This window comes from Rhinolophus hipposideros (assembly GCF_964194185.1).
Source record: "Rhinolophus hipposideros genome assembly, chromosome: 18".
In the NCBI taxonomy this organism is placed as follows: domain Eukaryota; kingdom Metazoa; phylum Chordata; class Mammalia; order Chiroptera; family Rhinolophidae; genus Rhinolophus; species Rhinolophus hipposideros.
The window spans coordinates 10,193,630-10,220,623 of NC_138064.1; the positions used below are offsets into that span (position 1 = coordinate 10,193,630).

A 26,994-nucleotide genomic window follows, 5' to 3' on the forward strand; every position below is an offset into this window, starting at 1 on the left:
AAAGCAGGCGCTTTTTCACATGGGACTAGAATCTGAGAAGTAAGACAACTGAGCTGCTATCGCCATCTGTGACCAAGAGGAACTAGCCTGCCCATGGAAACAGAAGCAAGAGATGAAAAGGGAGAAACCAGATCTGATCACACCGAAGACGCAAATGATGATAATCAGGCAATTTCTTCTTCTTGCTTAAGCCAACTGCCAAATGCAATCAAAGGAATTCTCAGTTGTACCAAAGGCAAGGTTGGAAAGGGAACAGAAGCACACCTGATGGAAAAGCAGACTTGTGCCCTAGAGAGAAATTGGGAGGTTTTGCTTTTAATGGTAACATTCCTCTAAGACTTGAGTTGTCTGTTAACCAGGTAAGCTCAAAATATAAATATCCTCCTGTAAAACAAAAATTTGTGATCAAGAAAACTAATTTTAAAAATTAGAGTAGCCTATAGATAATAATACTGTATTATACACTTCAAAATCTGTTAGGAGAGTAGATCTTGGGTTAAATGTTCGTAACCACAGTAAAATTATAGGTAGATAAGTAAGTAGACAGACAGACAGACGGGCAGATTGATAAATAAATAAAGCAAAAATTAATTAAAGCAGAGCAAAAAATGTTGGAGATGGGTAAAAATGAAAGAAAGAACCAGATGGTGGTGACAATCTCTAATGAAGTACTAAAAAGTCTTTTTTTTCCCATAAACCACAAATTTATTATGAAAACAAGGCCATTCAACATGACTATAAAGCACAAATTATGTGATTAGCAATAAAATTTTAAGGAACAAAACCAGCCCGTCGTAATCCAAACAGCATAATTTTTCAAATAAAAATGTCTTCAAGTCAATTTTTTCAACAAAGTATTACAGGAGGCATGCTGCTCGTCAAATCAAGATCTCACCCTGTGCCCTCAAAGACATCTCCCTCCTCATAAAACCTGCTCCCCTCCGGCCTTATCTTTCTGGTACGCTTCACAGCCAAACCTTTTCACAAAACAGCTTTCCTTTGGGATTTCCAGTTCTTCTCTATGGCTTCCTCCTTGTGCTGGATGCATGCGCCTATCCTTGCCTAAAACTGCTCTTCTTATGATCAGCAATAACCTCCAAAAGGCAAAATGCAATGTTTCCTTTTCGATATTCCATGTGCTCAGCCTCTGACACACCTGCTTCCTTTTCTCCCTCTTGAAACTCTCTTCCCTCCCGCTCTACGATGCCGTGCTCTCCTGTCTCTCTGTATCTCTTGATGTCCATATGTTGTGTTAGCTCCCCTTCTTACTGCTGCCCTTCAATTTGTCATTCTCAACAGCATAGGCCTAGCACTCTACCTACCTATCGAGTACTAGATCCTCTCCACGAAGGATCAGCTGGTAGCTAAAGGGAGACAGTTTTGCCCTACTGAGGGCTTTGAGATATAGGTAAGTCAATCTGGTAGCCTGAAAACACCAAGGTCTGTAAAGCAAAGTAATTTTTTTAAAGTGTTCCAAAGTCTGAAAAATAATATTCTCAAGAGGAGCAAACTATTCCAGAAGGAATCTGAATGGTTCACCCTATGGGCAATGAAAGTTTTATACTAAAGATCCTAAAATTGCTCCTTTACAGGAAACTGGGATTAGTAACCTTGTAGATGAAAATGAAGAGTGGGAATAAAAAAAGGTAACAGCACATTCCCCCACCCTCATGTACTCCTACACACACACACACACACACACACACACACACACACTCTCCCACTCATACACACAAACACACATACACCTCACACTCACACACACATTTACTCATCCTGAGGGATCCGCTCTATCCTCAGGGCTCCAGCATAACTTTGTAATAATCCCACTCCAATATGATTTACCTCATTATATTGTAGTTAGTTCTTAGTCGTTATTGCCCCCTAGGTTGTAAGCTTCTTATTAAATAACATGTCTGTTTAATTCATCTTTCTACTCCAACAAACTAGTACAGTGCCTGGGCACTCAGAAGACTCTCCGTAAATGTGCACTGGAGGTGAAGGAAAGAAGGGAAGGAGGGAGGAAGGGAAGAAGGAAGAAGGTTCTTGAAAGATTCTTATACATTATAAGGTTCATCAACCTGTCACAGCCCAACAGGGCAAATTGTGCGTAACTGAGGATGGAACTAATTATAGTGTCTCTAAGTCAGACCATGAGTAAAGGGAATTCTAACTCAAATACCTTGATGGTAGCAGGATATATTGCATAGACTTCATAAAGCATCTTATTTTACCAAGCTAAGTACATGCAGTTGTAGACCTTAAAACAATAACATCCTTTCTGCATTCCACCACTGGCTTTCTATGAGTCAATATCAGCACCGTGCGCCCTTTTCCAAATACTAGTTTGAAATGGCAAGCTTACATTACTAGGTAAAGAACCATGTCAACAACAATAGGAAGTCAGAGGGCCATAAAGAAACAAAAGTAGAAAAAAAATTGACAGAAATATCATTTGTGCCTTTTTTCAAAACGAGCAGAGTTCAAATTACCAAACCAAATAAATCCCACCGATTGTACTAACAGATTTTAAAATAAATTCAAATTCACCTTTTCAAAATTGATTTAGTATATTTCCAAACTGTAATTTGATTGCCCATGCTTATGCCACCCATTAAATTTTATAAGCATTAATTTGTCAATAGTATAAAAGCAAAGATAAACTAACATTTTTATAAAAACACAGGCTCATATGTTCCTTTAAAAAAGTAGCTTAGATTTAAATCAAAGAAACTACAAACATTTTTTTAACTTCAAGAACATCACCTCACACCCCTTCTGTAATAAAAAAGCCCAATATAGCCATTAATATTGCACATTTCAGTTATTTCCCTCTAAAAAGTATAATATGGAAAAAATTTTTAATTTAAATTCTGGAATGGTAGGTAGTAATCTGAATAATGGAAGATATTAGTCAAATATTCTTCAACTAGTTCATAAAACTAGATTTCCTATTTCTCTATCACTTCTTTCTCATTAATAAACATTGCCCATGGCTTGCGGTAACACCAAACCTTACTGCATCAAATGAATGTAGCTTTGAGTTTTTACAAATGTATATCGCTTCTCGGCCTTTTGGCTAAGATCAAGTGTGGAGTTTTTACAAATGTATAAAATGTGCTTTCGAAAGATTTTCTTAACAGACAAGTAAACAAACAAAAAAAAAGTTTATAAAACAGTAATTACTCTTATACTAATTTCAAATAATATGTTACCCTCCCACATAAAACCTCTCTGATTATTGAAGGGGGGCTTTGGAGGGGTCTTTTCTTATAAACCAAAGCACCAACCAAAAAAATAAAATTGACAAAGCAAATATCTGACCCAGAAGTTACCCAACATGTTTTCCATAATCTATGAAGAATCACAGTTATACACTAACTTGGACCAAACCAAGGCACAGCCCTTTCTAACAGGAAAGTTTTTTTCTGAGTTAGGAAGAAGGTTAATCTACTCATAGCCCAGACACAGAAGCAGTTTAGTATGGTTAACACCATAGGCTTCTGGAAGCAGAGCCTGATTAGAATCCCTCCTCCACCATTTACTGAGTGTATCTGGGGTAAGTTTCTCAACCTGGAAAGCACTTAGAGCACTCCTGGATTAGAATAAGCCGGTTGATGCCTGGCAGCACTATAACTCTACATCGCTGCAACTTGGCATCACCTGGGAGACTGTCAGAAATTCAGACTCTCAGGTCCATTTCCAGACTTACAGAATCAGAACCTGCATTTGTGCCATGATCCCTGTAAGATTTGAATGCAAATTGAACTTGGAGAAGCGCAGCTAGAAAGCACTTTTACATTATATTCAGAGATGTTACCTGTTATAATCAATTTCTTTTAGAACCATTCTGTTACTTTTTTGCAACTTGATGAAGTTGCATTTATTTTTAGTAAAAGGCAAAGTATTACTTGAGATCAAAAATCCTCCCTTTTTGATTTCTTAACACCGCTTATTCAAAGGCAGTACCAACTAAGGCCCACGGTTGTAGAGGACTGCCCCCTCGTGGTGGTTCATTCTGATGCACATACAAAACACAACCCTACAGCCTTCTTTCCGTGCTTTAAACACTACATTTGTTTTCAAATAGTGGCAGGTTTTCTTTAATTCCTTTCTTGAAGACTAGCGACATAGTTAACCAACTGAATAATTACACAAGAAGGCATCATAAGTACTGAGGATTTTTGAAATTCCTTTTTTAAACTCAGATCAAGTATAGGGAAGTTTTCTTATTAAAGGATTGATCTGCCCACCCCTAGAAAGGTACACATTAGAGAAATACTAGAGACAGGCTTACAAAATGGGCTCTCTTTTGACATATGCATATCTGGGAGTAACTTTTATTTTCCTCTTCCTAAGTTCAGTATATTTTACAATTTCTTTATATATTAATAGAATTTGGGAGTGGAGAGCTTTCAGATTGAGAAAAATATATAACCTTCTGATTCAATAACTCCACTCCTACCTTCTGTCCCAAAGAAATAATGAAATGTGCACAAAGATTATGTTCATCAAAGATGTTCATTCCAGCAAACAAAACTTAATCTTACTAGCTTTATAATAACACACTGCATCCATGCATCAAAACTTACTTAGTCATTCTCCTCTATTTCTTATTTAGATCATTTCTAATTTTTCTGTATTAGAAATACACATATGTATATACAAAAGGAAGAAAGGGAGGGCAGAAAGAGGGAAGAAATAAATAAATATATGTGGCAACTTGATGTGACGTTCCCATATTTTGGAACATTTCCTAATATACATTCCCATACTTGGAAGTCACTTTTCCCAAGAACATGTTCATGGTCCTTAATAGCCAACCGGCCTTACAGGAGTGTTGTATTATTTTACATGGCTACGCGCAATGTAGCACGTACAGACTACGATCTCCTCTCTAGCACTAGGTTTTATCCCATGGCGATTTTTTAAACAGTTTTATTGACATATAATTTATATACCACCTCTTTAAAGTACAACTCAATAATTTTAAGTGTATTTACAGAGCTATGCAACCATCACTGCAATCTAATTTTAGAACATTTCATCATCCCAAAAAGAAATCCATTGGCATTAACTGACCATTCCCCCTACCAACCCCTCCATCTGGCTAATTTTTACTAATTTGCCACTCCACTGTTTTTTCATGTTTTCTTGTAGATTTCACAATGATGTTACGTAAGTGTTTCAAACCCGTGAAATGGAAAAATTCCTTCTGCTACTCAGATATTTCTGTTTCAAACTGAAATATTCTGCACAACCATAGGAAAGTAAAACATGTCGGAATATCCTCTTGTTTTTTTCCAAAAAGTGCTTTTGAAATGTAAGGCTTAATTTAAGAACTAAGAGAGGGTATCATATAAGTAAAAAAGTTACCTGTTTTTTTCAAAACTAGTAGCAACTCTCATTACTTTGAAGTCCATTATTAAATCCAGCAAAAATGTCACACAAAAATCAAAGAATTTATTCCTATTTATTTGAAACTTCATTTTAACTGGGTTAACTTGATCTGATAATAAAATTAAAAGTACAGTGGAATCTATAAAAGATAACATTTGACACGTGATCTAAAGAACTATCTTGATGCTACAAAAAAAAAAAAAAGCCACTTATTTTCATTTTGCCAAAGCACTTTTTCCTCACATCCAAATTTTTTGGACTCCAGATGTATGGAATTTAGCAATTTGCCTTTTGGGGATTTGGTATGGCGAAGAATTGAAAATAGTTAATTAAACGAGTCCTAGGCCTCCCAAACATGTCAGACTTTTTTTTAAAGAACGGTGAAAATCAGTTCCAAGAGCTGAGACTGGGAGGGGACACTTCACTGACAGAAGTTAGCCTCTCATCAAATTTTTGCTTTTTCTCTCCTCTCTTCACCTAAATCTAGACATCTCCAATATTTGTCAAATAACCCAAACATTCCTGTTACAAATTCAAGTTAAGCATTATGCAGTCGAGCCAAGAGTTTTATATCCTATCACTTTAGTCACGTAAAGTTTTTCTTTGCATATCACCACCCAAAAATATTCCTGACTGCTAACGGGTATGCTCAAATTCATCCATCCCTTACATTTACCTCTATGTATGAAAAAAACTGAGTTCAGATGAATGAAAGATACTTCCAAAATAAAGTCTTGTTTTTTCACGTCACTTACAATAAGTCTAACATAGGTAGCCTACTTTTTAATACAATGGTTAAACACTAAATTCATAAAAACATGAGCCAAAAAAGAGTTCAAGTGTTATAAGATCCCTAGTTACATGTTCTGCAGGTGACACCTGCACATACACAGACACAAAATCACATAGGTGTGTGTCACCACCTGGCTTCCTGTCCTCAATTTAGCATCACCCTGTCATGGAGTGAAAGGACTTGAGTTCTTTTTTTTTTTTTTTTAAAGATTTTATTGGGGAAGGGGAACAGGACTTTATTGGGGAACAGTGTGTACTTCCAGTCCTTTTTCTTCAAGTCAAGTTGTTGTCCTTTCAATCTTAGTTGTGGAGGGTGCCATTCAGCTTCAAGTTGTTGTCCTTTCAGTCTTAGTTGTGGAGGGCGCAGCACAGCTCCAGGTCCAGTTGCCGTTTTCTAGTTGCAAAGGGCACAACACACCATCCCTTGCGGGAGTCGAACCAGCAACCTTGTGGTTGAGAGGATGCACTCCAACCAACTGAGCCATCCGGGAGCTCAGTGGCAGCTCAGCTCAAGGTGCCATGTTCAATCTTAGTTGCAGGGGGCGCTGCCCACCATCCCTTAGGGGAGTCGAACTGGCAACCCTGTAGTTGAGAGGACATACTCCAACCAACTGAGCCATCCAGCAGCTCAGTGGCAGCTCAGCTCAAGGTGCCATGTTCAATCTTAGTTGCAGGGGGCGCTGCCCACCATCCCTTGAGGGACTCGAAGAATTGAACTGGCAACCTTGTGGTTGAGAGCCCACTGGCCCATGTGGGAATCAAACCAGCAGCCTTCAGAGTTAGGAGCATGGAGCTCCAACAGCCTGAGCCACCAGGCCAGCCCAGGACTTGAGTTCTAAATAAAAACCCTCCCATGCCAACTACAACAGTGTACACAAGCGAGCACCAAGCCCCGTAACTCCGGGGGCTCGGGGACTGGGGTGTGTGCACTGTGAGTCACCCCTTGCTATTTGGAAAAGGACACCCCGAAGGTGAGAGGAGCCCAGCCTCACGGAGCTAGTGCTTGATAAAGGTGCTGCCTTTGTGACATTTCCAAGCCAGGGCACATGGCCTGACAAGAAGGATCAGGTCGGCACTTCAGCGGCCACTGGCCCCTGATCCATGTGCCCTTGTGCAAAAAAACCTGCAAAAGGCTGTGCGGTGGCCCTGGGGGTAAGTGAGGTGCAGAGAGGAGTCTGTAGGTCCACCCTGACTACAGCAGACAGGGCGGGGACCCCATCAATGATCTCAATCCATTCTTCCACTGAGAGAGGCAGGCACACACCTCCTCCACGAAAAAGCTCAATTTCGCTCAGCTCGTGTATAAAAGACAAAATTTGAAGAAAAAGGAGTTTTACAAATATCTCTGTAGACCATATAAATGTGCTGGTTATATGAAAATTCAAACACGTTCGGCATTTAAAGTTTTCCTTTCTTATTATTTTGCTTGGGTATTTCAATATAAAAAATTCGGTGAAATACGTTTAACTCTCTGAGATTCGTACCAGATAATCCTCCATTTTTATTGAACTGGCCAGGTAATCCTCCATTTTTATATGGCCAAATACAGTAAATCCTCACTTAACGTAATAGATAGGTTCTTTGACTTTAAGCTAAACCACATAAAATGAAACCAATTTTACCATAAGCTAACTGATAGAAAGAGTTAAGTTTCTACAGCATCTCGTCAACATTATAATGAAACAACAATGAACTAAATGAGGTTATTTAAGGACTTGCTATATTCTAACTCTGGTACTTGCAACAACACACTCACGATTAAATGCAAATTACCTTTTACACCACCAAATGATCCAAAAGTCATATTGAAAGCTGTTCTCTGAAGATGATGTTCATACATCAATTTGATCTGATATTGGTTCCCATGTTCCACATTACCCAAGGTTCCTAAGGAGAAAAAAAACAACAGGATGGCTTTGTATTTGTTTACATTTAAAAATATTAATTTTTCTCATCCTCTACACCAATTCTAAGTAATTCCATTTCAGTGAAATTTAAAATGACAAAGCACTAAAACATTATGTATTATGAACAATTCTGATGACACAGAATGTCAGCACAGTTAAAACAATTTAGTCTCAGCCAGATTACACCATTAGATGAAATACGACCCTGGGTGACAATTTATTATCTATTTCCATTATTTCTGAGTAAAGTGTAACCATTTAAATAACAACAAAACCCTCCAATTTCAGTTCTGAAATAAATGAGGTTGAGTTCCTTGCACTTATAAACAATAATACGGGCAAAGACATGACTCAATGTGTCTAAGAATGTCCCACATTTTCAGAAAATGTCCCACATTTTCAGAAAACTCAATTTTCTGTCTCAACTCTCAAAATACTCAAGCCCTAATGCATTATATTCTAATTTAATGGAGAATCTTCTAAAGCTTCCCTCAGCAAGTAAACAGGACAGTATGTTTTATTTGAAGTCTGCCAAGAATCTCCTTCAAAACAAAGAAAAATACTTTCTCTGCATTTAATAGATCATATTGCTACAATCACTTTCTAGTTTTTCCAAATAAGATGCCTTATCCACATTTTACTCTAGTCAGTAGGCTTCCTAGAGTACTTACAGTTGGAGGTATATCCCAGCGATCGCGCAAGGACATTATGGGTAAAAAGAGATATTTGAAACAAACAGGATTCAGAATACTTTATCATTCATTTGAAAGTGCGAAAGTTAAGGAAAAACGTAAAAGATCATAAAGCAAATGAAATAGTCCCCAAACTGTAGAACATTAGATCACTAACATAATCTAAATGTATACGAGTATGTCTGTCTCTATAAATGTGTTTACATATTTATACATGAGCATTTTTTTTGCTTTTTGTCCAGAAGGATTAACCAACATACACTGAGATTGTATGAATAGAAATATTTCTATTTCCGTGGTAGAACTGAGATACCTTAAGTTCAAAGCAATTTAAGAAATTTCCCCCCAAATCACACAGCTAGTAAAGGACCCAGTACTCAAACTCGGTCTTTAGAGCCAGCCAGCACTATCTATATCCTGTTACTTGGTTGTCCGTCATTTAACGATCTTCAGGGAACTGGGTAAGCCAATGACAATTTTCCCCCAAAAAGCAGCATGAAAGAATGTGTCACGTCTACCTCCACCTTTCTCAGCCTAGCCTTCTCTTCCTCATTTGGACGGTGGAGGGTTGAAAAAGAATAACTAACAGGGGAGGATTTCTTGGAGGAGAATCACTTCTACACAGATCTATGCCCGTGTGGGGACAGAGCCCCAGAGAGCAGTTTCCAGGCTCTCGGCCTCATGTGGAAAGGTGCTGGCTCGGGTAGTAGATGGCCGTCAGCTGTGACTAGTTGGCCATCAGCTATAACCGTTGAGCCACTGGCCACTGATATAACTGCCGCGGCTATGAGGGGAAGCCAAGGAGAGTCAAGGACAGTCGGTCGGTTGGCAGCAAAGCGGACAGCAGGTTGCACGTCGTGTGACTCCAGCCTCCAGTGAGACCATAGTGGTATGACTCCCCTACCTATGGCTCCGTGGGTGTTCCTTTTTGGCCTAGCCACATCCTGTGTTCTCATGTGGGGAGCGGGAGCTGAGACCCCGGCGGACGCCCTGCACGACTCATGGCGCAGCAAGCTGGGTGTGGTGTCGGCCAAAACTCTCCAGAATGTACTGGAGCAGTTTACTCGTATAAAAGCTCAGTTTCGTAAGCAGGGTACTGTGCTGGCCAAAACCTACCGAAGCATGGTGGAGCGGTTCGTGCGTGTGAGAGCCCAGCTTCGGGAGGCCCATGAGGAGCGACACCGGGAACGGGAGGCGCGGTCTGCCTGGGAGACTCAAGCCTCCAGCTGGCACACCACCTTCCTGGCCATGGAAGGTGTTGCCTTCATTTTGGTGATCTGCTGCGGCCTTAGGCTCCGAGGGTTGTGGACATCTTATACGAAGGCCTCCGCTGACTCAGACACCTGGCACAGCGAGCAGGATTCCGACCAGGAAGGAATGGAGTCTGACCCTGGGCAGGGGACGTGTGGCCCCCACACAGTGTGTGGTGCCCGGTGGCCACTGTTCTCAGGAGTTGGACCCCCAAGGAGGGGTGGGAGGACATGGATGGCTCTCCGGCCAGCGTGGAGAGGGCCCTGCAGTCCTGGCTGAGCGGTTGCCGGAGGAGGAGAAGGCTACAGCCAACCGCATGGGCTGGATGTTCCTCAGGGCCTTGAGTCGCAACACGGAAAGGGTGCTTAATGAAATGGCCCAGGTGCCGGACCAGGTGTCCCGGTTGGAAGCGTAGGAAGCTCCGGTCCGCCTGTTAGAAGAGGGGCCCCACAGTGGAGACTCTGAGGCAGAGGCGGAGGAAGCGAGTGGAGACAACGTAGCTCCCAACCCCCAAGCCCAGCCAATCTTGAAGCAAAAGGTAAAACGTGAGCAACCTTTGGGCCCTGGGGGCGTTGCTGCCTGCAACCCAGCTGTGACTGAGTTCACACCCTACACCCCTTACACTCCCACTGAGTTGCAGGAGCTGGGCAGGCAGTCTCGGCTTGGCTATTACGTTTATGGGATGAGGGAGCAGACAACACTCTGCTCCCCAGGCGAGATGGAAAAGCTAGCCTTTGTGACAGTGCATCCGTCCCTGTGACAAAGGTTACAGAACTGCCATAGGTTGGCCCATGACCAGGGCAACCATTCTCTAATGTAGTGGCTCACTGCTGCGGTACGCACAGTATGGGGACAGGCTGGCAAGCTGCCAGACACTGTGAGTCAATGGTAGTCATATACGGAACTTACTCAAATCATCTGTGAAATGGGTATGAGACATGCTATTTTCAACCCAAATATGCAGGGGCCAGATGACAAGCTTTTTACAGCCAGCATGAGAGATCTGGTTTTGGATACTGCACCTGCGAGTGCTTTTGGATCCTTGATTGCCATTCTTACGCCCTATGTGGGGCAACGGATCCATGAAGTTACAACTGCCACGGCCACCCTAGGGGATGTTGAAAGCCAGAGGCAAAGGAAGTTAAGACAGGAGGTCCGCGCAGTTGAGACCTGGAAGCCCAAATCAAAAGTAAAGGGGCGATGTCGCGGGCCTCAGAGAGTAACACGCGCAAAGATGTGGCGTGATCTCGTGGCAGCAGGGGTTGTTCGGGAGAAAATAGACCGAAAACCCAATGCACTCCTGATGGAACTTTGGAAACAGTTGCGTCCGGAACAACAATACCGGAGAAGCATAAAGGAGAAGTCTGGGAAAGCGCGACCCGTGTCCCTCCAGGACTCCATGCAGCCGCTTGAAGCCGACTCCTGCCAGCTTGATTAGGGGTGGGACCAAGGTACCGGGTCAAAGGGGATGAGCAGGGACCGGACGCCCCACGTGGAACTGTCTGTAAATTGGTCCCCTTCTGATGTGCAGAGGGTTTTGGCCCTAGTTGACACTGGCGCAGACTGCAGTCTCGTTTATGGGAACCCAGAAATGTTCCCTGGACCAGCAATCTGCATTGATGGCTATGGGGGAAAGACTGACTGTGAAAGCTGTTTCCTTACCACTGGGTATAGGAAGGCTTCCCCCTCGTACCTAAAGGTTTATGTCTCCCCCGTTCCGGAGTATATTCTAGGGGTGGACGTGCTACATGGCCTCAGCTTACAGACATGGGTAGGAGAGTTCCATCTCCGGATCCGGGTGGTGAAAGCGGTGACACGCGGGCATGCTCACCACCCTCCTCAAGTGTTGCCACAGCCCTGGCGCGTGGTTACAGTGCGACAGTACTGTCTGCCAGGAGGGCAGGAGGAGATTGGTCGTACAATATTGGAGTTGGAGAAGGCACATATTGTGAGGCCAACGCACAGTCCCTTTAACTCCCCAGTATGGCCTGTCAAGAAGCCAGATGGGACCTGGTGAATGACTGTGGACTGTAGGGAGTTAAATAAGGTGACACCACCTTTGCATGCTGCAGTGCCTTCAATACATGGTTTAATGGATCGTCTGACTGTCCGACTGAGGACATATCACTATGAAGTGGACTTGGCCAATGCTTTTTTCTCCATTGACATTGCACCCGAGTGTCAAGAGCAGTTTGCTTTTACTTGGGATGGGCGGCAGTAGACTTTTCAAGTCCTTCCGCAAGGATACTTGCACAGCCCCACTATCTGCCACAGGCTCGTGGCCCAGGATTTGGCACAGTGGGATTACCCGTCCTCTGTGACCTTGTTTCATTATGTCGATGATATTCTATTAACATCAGATTCTCTTTCTGATTTAGAGCAAGCAGCTCCCTCTCTTCTCCGCCACCTGAAGTCACACGGCTGGGCGGTGCACGAGGAAAAGGTCCAAGGCCCTGGCTTATCCGTCAAGTTTTTGGGTGTTGTGTGGTCGGGTAAGACAAAGGTTATACCTGAGGCGATTATTGATAAGATACAAGCTTTTCCCCAGCCAACCACGGTCTCCCAACTGCAGACGTATTAGGGTCTGCTAAAATGTTGGCGGGCGTTTGTACCCCATTTAGCACAAATGGCAAGGCCCTTGTATAATATGATAAAAAAAAGGGGTCCTCATGGGATTGGACAGAGGCTATAGAGCAAGCCTTCGTTGCCACGAAATGGGCAGTGCAGCAGGCATAGGCTCTGCAAGTAGTGGACCCCGGCCGCCCATTTGAACTTGATGTTCATGTAACCCAAGAGGGGTAAGGATGCTTGAAAGCAGGGGAATGGCAGCAATGGACTTGGCCCTGGCAGGTCAAAAGGCCCCACTGTCGATGGTTGGGCCTGATAGCCCCATGGGGAGCCGGTTTGACTCATGATTTGCAAGTGACGCCAGGGGTGGTGGCTAAGTGGCCACCGCAAGTGACTGTAGTATACAGAGGTCCCAATACCGGGATGATTTTGCGGGGAACCTAGGTGCTCTCACTATGGCCTATTATGGGGTCCCCTGTTCTGTTACATGTTGAAACTATGCAAGGGACCCCAAGCACTGCCATTAAGGTCTGGTACCACAAACCGGGAAGATGCCAGTGGCAGTGACCCTTCTTTCCCATGACAAAAAGCTAGCGTGTATCCTCCCAGATGGATGGGATTTGCCATTGTTGGTTCCTAAGACTACCATTTCTTTTCGTCCGTAGGTGTCAATAGGCTAATATGGCACAGGGACCCTCGCGAAAAGACGCTTGTCATGTAGATTATGAGGTGAGAACCTGTAGGGGTGGAGTGTGGGGACAGAGCCCCAGAGAGCAGTTTCCAGGCTCCCGGCCTCATGTGGAGAGGTGCTGGCTCGGATACTGGACGGCCATCAGCTGTGGCTGGTTGGCCATCAGCTGTAACCGTTGAGCCATTGGCCACTGATATAACTGCCGTGGCTATGGGGGGAAGCCGAGGAGAGTGAAGGAGAGTCGAGGAGAGTCGGTCAGTTGGCAGCAAAGCGGACAGCAGGTCGCATGTCATGTAAACCCAGCCTCCAGTGAGACCATAGTGGTATAACTCCCCTATCTATGGCTCCGTGGGTGTTTCTTTTTGGCCTAGCCATATCCTGCATTCTTATGTGGAGAGCGGGAGCAGAGACCCCGCAGGAGACCCCGCACGACAGCCCGTGAACATGGTAACAACAGAATTCACAGACCAACACAATAAAAAAACAAAGAGAACAACTCAAATTTGCCAGCTTACCCTGATAGGAGATGAAAGCTTTCTGGAATCTAAGTGGTAGTAAAAAGCAGTAAGGGCCAGGGGAGCTAAGGGGGAATCACCGCCATACTAGCCACATGGGCAAAGAAAGAAAAAAAACCACCACTAACTAACTCACAAAGGAGAGTTCTAGCATTCTAGCCTCCAAGAAACATTCGGTTTGTCCCTAGAGAAACTACAAATTTCATTCTGCACTTAAAACCAGATCAGCCCGTCAGAGGAAGGAGAGCACTTACACACGCCTGCTTGCTGAAGAGTCAGGGACGCAGGGTTCAGCAGTCAATGTATAAGCAAACCTGGCACAAAATGACACTGTATTTGTGTTGTGAAAAAGTGCTACATGCACTGCTAAATTTTTAAATTTCAGGTGATAGCACTTTAAAGCATGGTAGTACAACTATGGAGAACAAGAGACAATGTATTTTGTCTTCCTTAAATACCACCCTGGAATAAAGGTAGTATTTGAAAAGCCAAAATTTCTTTTTTCTAAAGAAGCATCAATGACATAAGATTAAAATTCCTTACATAGGTTTTGCCCTTGGATATACAGACTGACTAGAGTAAGTGGATATCTATAACGATAATCTACATATTGCTAAAATTAATATAAAGCTTCCTCAATTAGAAAGTAAGTGGATTTTAGAACATTTGTGCTGTTGGCCTTATTTAAATAAGATCCGATTTATACCAAAAAAAAATTCTATGGAAAAATCAAAGGTCACCTTGACAAGTTTCTGGTGCAATTTTAGATAACTACTGAGAACTTGAATGATGTTCAATGAAATAAAAGCCATTACAGAGTAAGTTAAAAGGCTCATTATGTTCAATAACCAAATTAGATTATATAAGTTTGTCAAAAGTAAAGAACCACATGTTTTTGCCCTCTCATGGCAAACATTAGAATTCTATAAATATGTCAAATGCTTAGTAAATGCTTGTTGAGAAGTATACACATTTTGGAAAAGAATATATAAGAGAACATAATCAGTATGGCTTAAGCTCACACATCTGTAACCAGTTATTCGGAACCTGAAGCCCATTAGAAAAGTATCTGAGATGCCATGTGATGCTTTTTCTGTACCCGACTATGATAAGATGGGGTAACTTTAGGTCAGCAAGACCCTGCTGTTTCTCTATATTTAGCAAGCTTTTGATGATAGATCACCCACCAAAAAGAAGTCAGCACAGTAGCCACTGACTATAAAGGGGTGTTTGGTGTCTCCAGGGGATCTCCTCTAGTTTACCTCAACCCTTTTTTCAGAAGCATACAGCATATAAAAGAAAACAAAAAAGATATGAGAAGGGAGGGCAGTAGGGGTAAGGATGTCAAGTTCAGCTAACACTTTCATCTGCTGACACCAGTGGTTTTACTTAAACTAGAAAATGTTTATGCTTCCTCTGTTACAGTAAACGCTAGGTAAAAGTTCAATCTGGAGCCTCAAGAAACATTTTCAAGAGAACCAAAACATTAACTTTCCTGCTTCTCAATTTAAGCCATGCCAGGAAAAATATACAAATTGCCAGACTACGAATATTCTAAGACGCTGAAGAAATGAGAGACATAGAAGGGAAAAGAGGTGGGGTATAAGGAAATGGAGTTTGGAGAACTCCTCCTCCCCAGAGAATACAAAGCTTATAAATGAATACAAAGAATAAAAGAGCGATAAAATCACCATTCCTGTGACAAATCACTTCCATTTTCAACACTAATTTGAAGGAGGATACCCATGTCTCATAAACAAGTTGTGAGCGAACATGCCAGTTTCTTCCCGTGGGCTTTTTTGGTACATACATTCATCCCTAGCTTGGGCCCTAGGCTGGAGTGGAGCTTGAGAGGCCTGTATCTTTCTGGGCCATCGTTCAAACAGGACCATGGAAGGCCAAGAGTCTAACCTCATTTCTAGTTTCCATGATGTTTCCCTCTCCTGCCCTCTTAGAGTCCCCATGCAGCCTTCAGAAGGGACCAATTCTCCAAGAAGTTTTCAGGGCTGACCAAGGGCAGGCTCTCTTCTTCCGTGGCCTGCATAACCCAGTTAATCAACTATCATGCGCAGTTAACAGGCTTATGATGGAAAACAGGAACCACCAGAATCATGCAGTAAGGCAGCCTTTATCATGCCTTCTCCATTTACTCTGTGTAATGTGGGGTCTCTGGTCCTGCTCTCGGCAGGTAGACACAGAATATGGTGAGGCCAAAAAGAAACAACAATGGAGCCATAGACAGGGGGTTCATACCACTATATTCTCGATGGCAGCTGGTCGAGACACAAAAGCAAACGTCTGCCAGTACCCCAACGAGGGGTCTTCTTGCACCCCAGTCTCCCTGGCGGCCAGGCAAGACACAGGAAGTAGGATCCACATGATCCGCAATCCTCCATCCGTGTTTGCTAACCCCATTTACTAGTCGCAATCTGTGCTTGCTAGTTCAGCCATGGCAGTTATATCAGTGGCTAATGGCTACCTGGTTACAGCTGATGGCCAACCAATTACAGCTGATGGCCATCTACCTGAGCCAGCACCTTTCCACGTGAGGTCAAGAGCCTGGAAACTGCTCTCTGGGGCTCTGTCCCTACACTCTGGAACACTAAGTATTAGCCCTGTCACTAGGAGGAGCACTGTTTTCTGTGAAACCAATGAGAGTGTTCAGCAGAGACAGGGAGAGGCACTACCCTGTTTCCCCAAAAATAAGACCTAGCCGGACCATCAGCTCTAATGCATCTTTTGGAGCAAAAATTAATATAAGATCCAGTCTTATATTCGAGGAAACATGGTATATAGGGCCTTTCATGTGGAGAGTGGAAAAAGGGAGTGATGGTAACAGAGAAGGAAAAGAAGGAAGAAAACAACATGGAGACAGTAAGAATGAGCCAACTGCCTCAGCACTATCCAGAAGTTAACTCACTTATTCATCCAACAAGGATGCCTACCATATACCGTATGCCAGGTTGCCAAGCCACCTAAGGAATCTAACAGCTCTCCATCCCAGAAAGAGCCTGCCTAAGAATATCCAGCTCAGTGACAATAAATATAAGTCATCATTCCAATTAAAAGCAAAAGACAAAAGAAAGCCCAAGTCAAGAGAATGTGTGTGAAATATCTAAATCCTAGAAGCTATCACTTACGGCAAACTCCAAAGGAGAGTATTTTTTGAATGAGGAATAGGTCCCCCGGACTCTTAGCTCTACTGTACCCATAATTGATATCCAATATTGATATCCCAATATTGATATCCATAAAAATTACTCAACTTGAACTAAAACTTATCTAATAACTAAACAACAATTTTAAAGTTACCTTTTATATTTAATAAGGGCCAAAATGCTGAAACCAAACTACATTTAACTACCCTACTTGGACCCACAGAGCAGTGTCAGAGAATGAAACCTAATTAAGCCTCAAATAAGTGCTTTAAGGTCTGGTTGAGTAAAGACAACCAAAAGTCAAGAAACTGAAACTGTAAAGAGAGGACACTTGAGGTTCACCAAAGAAAACGTACTTTAAACCACTATGACGCAGCATCTAATGAGTTTTGTTGTGGCTATTGGACATTTCTTAAGACTCAAGTGTCCTAAATACCCAGAATTGGCCTCTAGTAGTCATAAGCAACACTGGACACAATTCCTGGGAAGAAGGAAAAAACAAGGAACCTTCTGCTGGAAATTTCAGAGGGAAAAATAGCAGGCCAAGAAAATATAATAGCCCAAGTGTCTGGAAGAACAGATGAAAACGGGAAAATGCTAACCAAGTAAGAAAAACTTCAACCTAACGTTTTGTGTTCTCTGCCAAGTCAACGTTGGAGAATATCTATTATTTTGTAATATTAAGAAGCCCAGTGTTTCATACAAATTCTACATGAGAAAAAAATGTTTCTTACCTGAGACAGAGTAGACACAAAGTTTTCTAGAATGCAACACAGCCAAATGAAGCATTTCAGTACCTCTGAAAAATGGGGAAAGTTTTAAAAGTTTAAATATTAGTTTCAGATGTAACCCAAAAAAATGTAGAATAGTTTTTAAAAGAGATTATAACCACAGCCTAGCATGAGTAAATGAAACAATTCACTAGATCACATTCTAAACTCAAAAATAAAAGTAAAGATAAACAGCAAGTTTGACAATCCCAGAGGCTCAAGGACACTGACTCAAGGAGCTGCCTTCAGATTGAAGCCAGGGAACCTTCCAGAAAGAGTCACCTCAAGCTCTACCACAGTAAAGAGATCCAAGTCAGGTCCTGACTCGGCTAATTCACCTGTGACCTTAAGCAAGTCACTTAATCTCTCTGAGCGTGGTTCCTCTTTTGGAAAATAAGAGGTTCACTTAAATGAAATAAAATCATATGAACGTGCTTTGTAAAGTATAAAGCACCACAGAACGCTAACCATTATTAAATGATAGTGATTATTTTAAAGGGCACTTATCACAGCTGTGAAATTTTATTACAGGTATTGAAAATATTTCAGTTTGCACGAAATCTCAAACAGAAATGAACAGCCACTGTCGCCACTTCACTTCCCAGCCCTTATCAAGTGATTTCCAGAGACAAGGCGCCGTCTAGAAATCCTAAATCCAAAGTCTTCAAGGGCCAAGACAGTGGATATGAATGAGGAAAAGGTGTAAATGGCTGTGATCAGCTGGAAACTGGGCCAGACTAAAAGGAGGCGACTACTATTCAGTTCTAGGCTTGTGGCCAAATTGCCACTTTTTTTTTTCCCCAAGAAAAGCCAGAATGCAGGGATTTTATGTGAAATCTCCTGCTTCTCAAATGTTGGCAACTCTTTACAATTTAAAACACATCTGCAAGCAGGCCTCCCGTGTATGCCCTCCATTCTACAGACTCTGTTTTAAACTAGAAGGACTGTAATGGAAACCTGAAGACCTGGGTTAGGGTCCTGACTTTGCACCTGGATGTTTGTCTGATCATTTACTCTTTCAGAGTATTAGTCTCTCGCTTACAAAATTAGAATTATACGAGATATTATCTGAAAAATGTTGTTATGATGAATATATAAATACCACTCACTCACTCTACTACAGGAAAATACAAATATACACAACTATCACATAATCAATATTACCTTCAAAAAATTGTATTATGTGCCCTGAACAATCAGAACAATTTTTCCAAGGGAAAAGAACAGATGCCATGGAAAGACAGTAAAGTGTGGAGTCAGGCAGACCTGGGTCTGAATCCTGGCTGTGTGACCATCTAAAGCTCTGAGCTCCAGCCAGTTTTCCATATCTCTAAATGCAGACCACATCGTATAGATAAATACTATTAAATACTAGCACAGTATCCACTCACTAATGTTAACCTCCCTTCCAACAAGTGACCTCAGAGACAAAGGCCACACTTAGGACTACTGTACAGAATATTGTGACAGCATTTCACTTTTGAAAAAAACAAAAAGGTAAAAATGCTTTCTAGAGGCAAGGATCCTTCTGTCTCCTTACTTTATAAACCCATCATGTCTAATGCATGCTGAGTACACAGTGGGCACCCTGACATCAGCAGCTTTTAGACGGAGCAGATATTTACCAACCATGTCTCTCACAACCCCCCCCCCCCATCTAGCCTGTCATAGTGCACCAAAGGCCCATTTTTTGCCCTGGCCTATGTCATCCATGAAGCAGCTGGCCATCAGAATGAAACATATCACAAGAAGAAAGCTAATGGTCAGGAGTGGTTGTTTAGGTTTTTCTAGCAGGAGTCAGGGCCCTGAATAAATGGAAGCTGAGATGAATAACTTATGATGAGTAAAATGGAGTGGACCAAAACCCAGAGCTCAAGGGCACTTCCAGACTTAAGACAAAAGGGGGCTCAAAAAGAAGAGGTGGGGGGGGAACAAGACCACCTCTGCCTACATAACTTTTCACAATGGATACTCTTATCAATGATTAAGAAACACAAGCTTACATAGAAGGGAGGAAACCCTGCCATTTGAGATAACATGAATGGATCTTGAGAGTACAAAGTGTGATCAAAAAATACGATGAGTGTTTAAATTTTAAAAATGTATATTACAATAAAAGACACATTGCTATTAATCCACCTTAAAATACTCCTCCTCGCTTCAAACACACTTATCCCATTGCTCTTGCCACTTTCTGAAGCAGTTACGGAAGTCCTGTTTCGTGAGAGTCTTTACTTCATCCTCCATCATGACAACGCACCCTGTCACACCTGGCTTCTGATACACAGCAAAAACATTACGGTGCGTCCTCATCTACCTTAGTCACTAGATCTGGCACCGTGTGACTTCTGGCTCTTCCTCAAACTGAAAATGATTCAGGACATCGAGGCAGCCATGACAGAGCAATTAACAACACTCACAAAAGAGGACCTCCAGAACTGCTTCAGAAAGTGGCAAGAACGATGGGATAAGTGTGTTTGAAGCAAAAGGGAATATGTTGAGGGGGATTAATGGCAATGTGTCTTTTACTGTAATAAATTTTTTTAATTAAAGTTGATTGGGATGACAATTGTTAGTAAATTTACATAGCTTCCAGGTGTACAATCCTGTATTACATCATCTACATATATCACATTGTGTGTTCGCCACCCAGTCAGTTCTCTTTCCATCACCATATATTTGATCCCCTTTACCCTCATCTACCACCCCACTCCCTCCTTACTGTAATAATTTTTTTTATTTAAACAAGCACCGTATTTTTTTAATCACACCTTGTATCATGCTAAGCAAAGTAAATCAGATGAAAAAGGACAAGAACCATACGATTTCACTCATATGTGGGATATAAAATAGCAACAAATGAACAAACAAACTCACAGACACAGACAACAGTATGGTGGCTACCAGAGGGGGAGGGGGTTGGGGGAGGTGAAGAGGGTAAAGGGGGTCAAATACATGGTGATGGAGGGAGACTAGACTTTGCGTGGTGAGTACGCAATGCAATATATAGATGATGTATTATGGAATTGTACACTTGAAACTTACATAATACCATTAACCAATGTCACCCCAATAAATTTAATTTAAAAAAAAAGAAATACAGCTTAATTTTAAGAAAATTTACCTGTTAAAATAAGATAAAATCAGCAATATCATCAGTAAATAAAAAGCAAATATATTAAACAAAATACACCCTAATAAACAGTTTTCTAAAATAAATTAGTTTTAAAAGTGTAAAGTAATTTGAAACAAAGTTCTTGTAAGGGGAAGACTTACTTTATGGATTGAGCTGGCTTCTTTTAAGAAACTAAGGACCTCTCTACCACAAATAAGTAATTCATTTTAAAGCTTCAAATTTATATAGCAAGTAGCATAACTGCTACTTTGTCTAATTATTTAAAGAGACATTTATGTAATCTGGGCATTGGGTTTTTAAGTAAGTGAATAATTTCCATTTCTTTATTTGGTTATTTTCAAAAGCTTATCTCTTTTCCTTTAAGCTTCTAATCCATCAGGCATCTTAGGTCTGTTACTTTTTTTTTTTTTAAGTCCTAAATGATTCTATCTTAAAAATACAGGTTGCCATATTTTTTTAAAACGTCGGGGCCAGCCCGGTGGCTCAGGCAGTTGGAGCTCCATGCTCCTAACCCCAAAGGCTGCCGGTTCAATTCCCACATGGGCCAGTGGGCTCTCAACCACAAGGTTGCTGGTTCAACTCCTGGAGTCCCACAAGGGATGGTGGGCAGCGCCCCCTGCAACTAAGATTGAACACGGCACCTCACCTGGAGCTAACCTGCCGCTGAGCTCCCCGATGGCTCAGTTGGTTGGAGCGCATCCTCTCAACCACAAGGCTGCCGGTTCAGTTCCCACAAGGGAAGGTGGGCTGCGCCCCCTACAACTAACAACAGCAACCGGACCTGAAGCTGAGCTGCACCCTCCACAACTAAGATTGAAAGGACAACAACTTGACTTGGAAAAAGACCTGGAAGTACACACTGGTCCCCAATAAAGTCCTGTTCCCCTTCCCCAATAAAATCTTAAAAAAAAAAAAAAGTCTAGTACATGAGGAACACCTAGGTGACAATATCCTGAAAATATACTGAATTCACAAATATTCTTTTTTTTTCGTGCAAACTAAACAAGTGATATAGCAGGGCATAAATGCACGCCAAGTGAGATACAATACCAGAATGTGTGGGCTGTACTTACGAAACAAACTTTCCAACTCCCACTTGTAGTATTGGATCTCGTAGATGCATTTCTAGAAGCAAATCTTCAGCTTGAGCTCCATCTCCTGTTTTCACAGGATGGGGATTAAAGATTCTTAGGTAACCCATAAAGCTACCCACAATTATTTTATCTGTAGAGAGAATTTAAAAAAAAAAAAGATATAGGAAGAAACAAACATTAGTGACAAAATTTCTTTGGAAATAAACTTTCTAATGTCTAAAAGAGAAATCTAAAACGTAAAAGAATTGAATCTAGCTTCCTATACAAAACCCGATCTGCCATCAGAAGATGTAATTAAAGTGAACTTACTTTAATACCATATAGCTTTTCAAAAATAGGTTTACGTTTACCAATATGCAAATGTACTAACATCTGACATTCTTCCCTAAGCCTTGATTTGGTATCAGTAGTCATAATTTAACTCAGTCAAAAACAAGCCCTTTTTATCAAAGGACTAGTATAAGGTAAACTGATTTAATCAGATTGTCAACTCTAGAGCTGGTTGTGGCTGCCGAAACGGCTGTATTAAAAAGGATTCTGAGGCTTCCCTAGTTAGAGTCCTCTGATGAACACTGTCTAGTCCTGGGTACAAAACGGGCAAATGGTAGGTGTAAAGGGGTTAGTTGTGTGACCCCGAAAGATATGTCAAAGTCCTAACTCCCAGTACCTGTGACTTTATTTGGAAATAGGGCCTTTGCAGATGTGATCAAGTTAAGATGAGGTCACAGACATTAGGTGTATGACAGGACTCTATCTGTATCCTGAAAAGAAGAGGAAACTGGCACAGAGGGAGCAGAATGCCATGCGACACAGAGACGTACAAGGAGATGATCATGTGACAACAGAGGCAGAGATTGCAGTGACACATCCACAAGCCAAGGAGTGGCTGGTACTACGAGGAGCTGGAAGAGGCAAAGAAGGATCCGGGAGGCTTCACAGGGAATCTGCTCTGCCAACACAGACATAGGGCTAGTCAAGATGGGGGGGGGGCGGCGGGAATAGTAGCAATTACACGGCCTGGTGAACAGAAGGCAGCCCCCAACATGACTTCTTTATGTCATCATACAATTTTTTTCCTACTCTTTCATCTTAATTTTTTTTAATTTTTCCTTCTTTTCCTCACTGATATATACATAGGTTATGAACGTGGATTGTATGTAATACATATGTTGTGAACGTGGATTGTACGTACCACTTCGTTTAGAGGCAGGAGATTGGAACGTGGTTATGAATAATGACAAGAGAAAGGGATATGACCCAGAGACCCCGGTCTTGACCAGCCAGCACTTCCTGAAAATGCCTCTGAGGCAGCAAGCAGATGCCATGGCAATCTCCCACTGCAGCCAGGTGAGACCACATATGTGCAGTTGCCTCATGTGAGGTATAAATGCTGAGTAGCTAAAAGATCGACGTAGGAGCTCCTTTTCAGTCAGCCTGATGTGTTTTCTACTCAGATTCTTGTAATGCGCTCTCCCTCCAGGCCACAGCTTGGCATGTAATCTCAGCTGGACCAGGCAGACTCTCTGAACTGCACTCTCACCATCTCTCTCAAGAATCTGAATCTTGAATTGAGAAGAGCAGTAAAGTAGGTACCACTTTAAATGCATGGTGTCTACATTCAACTGGGAGCTCATGATTAGGGAGGAATCCTTCTTCCGTGTATCAAGTCAGCTTCACCTAAAACAATTTCAAGATGCCTAATACCATCTTTTCACTCTCTAATCACCTCAAAGAAAGGAAAGGTCAACGGGCATCACTGCATCAACTTCCCAACCTGACGTGCAAAATTCACTTCATCTGTACCCATTCTTACCTTCTTGCCTTCTGTCATACTGAAAAAAGTTCTCATGTCTAAGGTAACCCTTCTAGTGATACCTGCGCACCTGATCCCATCTCTGACTATTTTCTCTGGGTCCCTTCTCTATCAGTTATATCATCTATGCTACACATTGAATTTTTCCCACTTCTCTTGATCCTACACTGTCCCCAGTCATCCCCTTCACTTCTCCCCTTCACAGTGAAATTTCTTTAAAGGGCTATGAACACTCAGTCTTCCCCGCCTCCCACTCCTTCACACAATGAAAATCTAGATTTTATCAGCATTGTGCCCACTCATCCACCCTTCACCGAAGACACTGATGAACCACTTGCTGCTAAGCACCATGGAAACTTTTCAGTCTTCATGTCACTAAACCTCACCTCCCAGGTACCAATCCAACTGGTCCTCCTGCCTGTCTGCCTGCTCTTCTCTGAATCTACAAGGTGTGACCAAAAAATACAGTGAGTGTTTAAATTAAAAAAAAAATTATTACAGTAAAAGACACATTGCCATTAATCCCCCTCAAAATATGCCCCCTCACTTCAAACACACTTATCCCACTGTTCTTGACACTTTCTGAAGCAGTTCTGGAAGTCCTCTTTTGTGAATGTCTTTAGTTGTGTTGTCATGGCTGCCTGGATGTCCTGAAACGATTCAAAACGTTCACCTGTCATGGTTGTTTTGACTTTGGGGAAGAGCCAGAAGTCGCATGGTGGCAGATCCACTGAATAAGGTGGATGAGGACACACCGTAATGTTTTTATGTGACAGAAATTTCCATACCAGAAATGATATGTGACAGGGAGCGTTGTCATGATAGAGGATGAAATAAAGACACTCACAAAAGAGGATTTCCATAACTGCTTCAGAAAGTGGCAAGAACAGTGGGATAAGTGTGTTTGAAGCGAGGGGAAGTATTTTGAGGGAAATTAACGGCAATGTGTCTTTTACTGTAATAACTTTTTAAAAAACATTCACCATATCTTTTGCTCACACATTGTATTGCTGACTACCCTTCCCAATCCCCCCCTTTAATGCTCATATTTTCCAGGTTATGGTCAAAAGGTTCCTTCTGTCTTACTGTACCTTCTCTCTACATTTTCACCCATTTTAAGGGCCTCAAATACAACCAGCATGCTGCTGACTCCCAAATCCCTACCTCTATTCTGCCTACTAGACACTTCTGTCTCAAACAGAGCATGTCCCGAACTGCTCTCATTAACCCTTCACTCCATGAGGTCAATAGTAACAACTCTTCAACTTTAATGTGCCACCATTCAGCTCTGGAGCTTGCGAAAAATGCAAATCCCCAAACCCCCGTTCAATCCACCTAACCCTCAGAGAATATGCTCTTATAGGATAATGTACATCTAGAATAGGAAATCTCCCCATATAATAATCACCACAGAATATTGTGATGCAGGGTGGTCCAGGCTTTGAGAAATAATGACCAGTGTGTTTTTTCTATGCGGGACACACACACAGGACACTTTTTGTATAGCATGCTTGGGAAAATAGAGGAAACTGCTCACAGCTGGCCATGAATTGGGGGCAGGGGGGGGCGCAACATTTCAGCATATTGGTAACCCACAGGTGGCACCCCAATGAGGAGCTCTAATAGAAATGATGAGTGAACAGTATGTTATTCAGACCGTCAGTAAGTACAGTTTCCAACCAAGCTGAGCTTTAGATAGCTTGACCAGAAGTGGGCTTGAAATTGTTCTGTCTGGTAGGTATTTTCGTGGCATGACTTTTTTTTTAAGATTTTTATTAAAATATAGCTAACATACAATATTATATTAGTTTCTTATGTTCCCGAATAAAAGGAGAATCAAGTTTTAACAAACAAGTGGAGGCAGAGTTGACAATCTTTGAGGAGCTTCCCAGGACAGTCTCAGAATAGAAGGCCTCCCCATGTCCTAGCAATGGGAAGGCAGGGCCCAGATTTGCCTTAGAAACAACTTAGTAGGTGCTCAGTACACTGCAGCCCTCCCACTGTTCCTTGCCAATAGAATTTTCTCCTTTCACCTTGTCCCCCAGATTCTACTGTTTTCTTTATAGGCAAAAAAAAACAGAATAAAGAAAAATGTAAGGGGACAATACTTATATACACTGAACAAAGGAATGATTCTACATTAATAAGCATTCTTTTTAAGAGAACAATGACTATCTGGATTACAAAAAAAAAAGAAAAAAAGAAAAAGCTCATGACTATAAATCATTAAAACCAAATACAAATTTCAAATAGCAGTGATATAGAACTAAAATATTCTAAAGACCACTTTTAAAAATATGAAGATGCAAAGAGGAGCAAATAATACAAGAATAAGATAGAATGTTCGTTCTAGTATCATAATATGAATATGAAAGCAATTATTTAACAATTGTTTTCTACCAACAAATAGAGCTAGCATAATTTCTCCATTCTGATATGACTGGCTTTCAGATTCAATTTAAAAAGAATGTAATTTTTTTTTTCAAATAATTTCTAAAAAAAAATTTTTTCGAAATTCAAAATAACAGGAGGAGGCCAAAAAAATATATACACATGATTTTGTATTCATCTTTTGTTTTCAGTATATATTGAGTATTACAATTTTAATACAGCTTTTTCCTTTCTTAAAATATGTATCCTTTTTTTGGCACCCTCTGTATTTTACTAGCTCTAAGCTAATTTTGCAACAAATTAAATGATGCCTTGTAATATTTTTCTGAGTTCTATCAAATAAAATGACAGAATCAAAACAAACCAGAAAAACACAAACAACTAAACAAAAGTAAGAATTGTATTTATCAGTGTGCTACCTCAATATCAGGAAAAGTGCCTTCAAAATTAGGGCAAAATTATGACAGTTCACTTAAGTTCTATAACGTACACATTTAAAAAGAGCATAGTTTTGATTTCATCTCTGTAAAGATTTGCTTCAAGATGCTTGGGCATATGTTACTTACCTCGGCCACTTCCTGTATTGTCAACATCAGCCAAACATAAACAGCCTTGATCAAATTCTTCTTTTTCTCCCAGAACAGTAGACCACCAATCACGGGCTTTAAATAAAGACATTTTTGTTCACTCTAAAAAGAAAACATGTGTTTATAATAAAAATGCACTTCGCACCATGAATTGTGAATTAAGCATCTCTTAAGGCATAGCAAATTAAACATGGAAAACTTTGAGAAAAACATTTCTGTTTTTAACTTT

General features: G+C 41.4%; 1 protein-coding gene across 5 annotated transcripts in view; it reads right to left on the reverse strand.

The window, feature by feature from the left end:
• BBS9 (Bardet-Biedl syndrome 9) overlaps positions 1 to 26,994 on the reverse strand; it is a 366,639-nt gene that overhangs the window by 331,370 nt on the left and 8,275 nt on the right. For 3 of the 5 annotated variants that reach the window (XM_081079509.1, XM_081079507.1, XM_081079508.1), the window contains exons 2-5: positions 26,745 to 26,867; positions 21,954 to 22,104; positions 17,709 to 17,773; positions 7,966 to 8,079 (exon numbers count right to left, since the gene is read on the reverse strand). In XM_081079509.1, coding sequence (XP_080935635.1) covers positions 7,966 to 8,079; positions 17,709 to 17,773; positions 21,954 to 22,104; positions 26,745 to 26,856 — 442 coding nt within the window. In that variant the 5' untranslated portion in view covers positions 26,857 to 26,867. The remainder of the gene's footprint in view (positions 1 to 7,965; positions 8,080 to 17,708; positions 17,774 to 21,953; positions 22,105 to 26,744; positions 26,868 to 26,994) is intronic. The other 2 variants (XM_081079511.1, XM_081079510.1) reach the window with 1 other exon arrangement.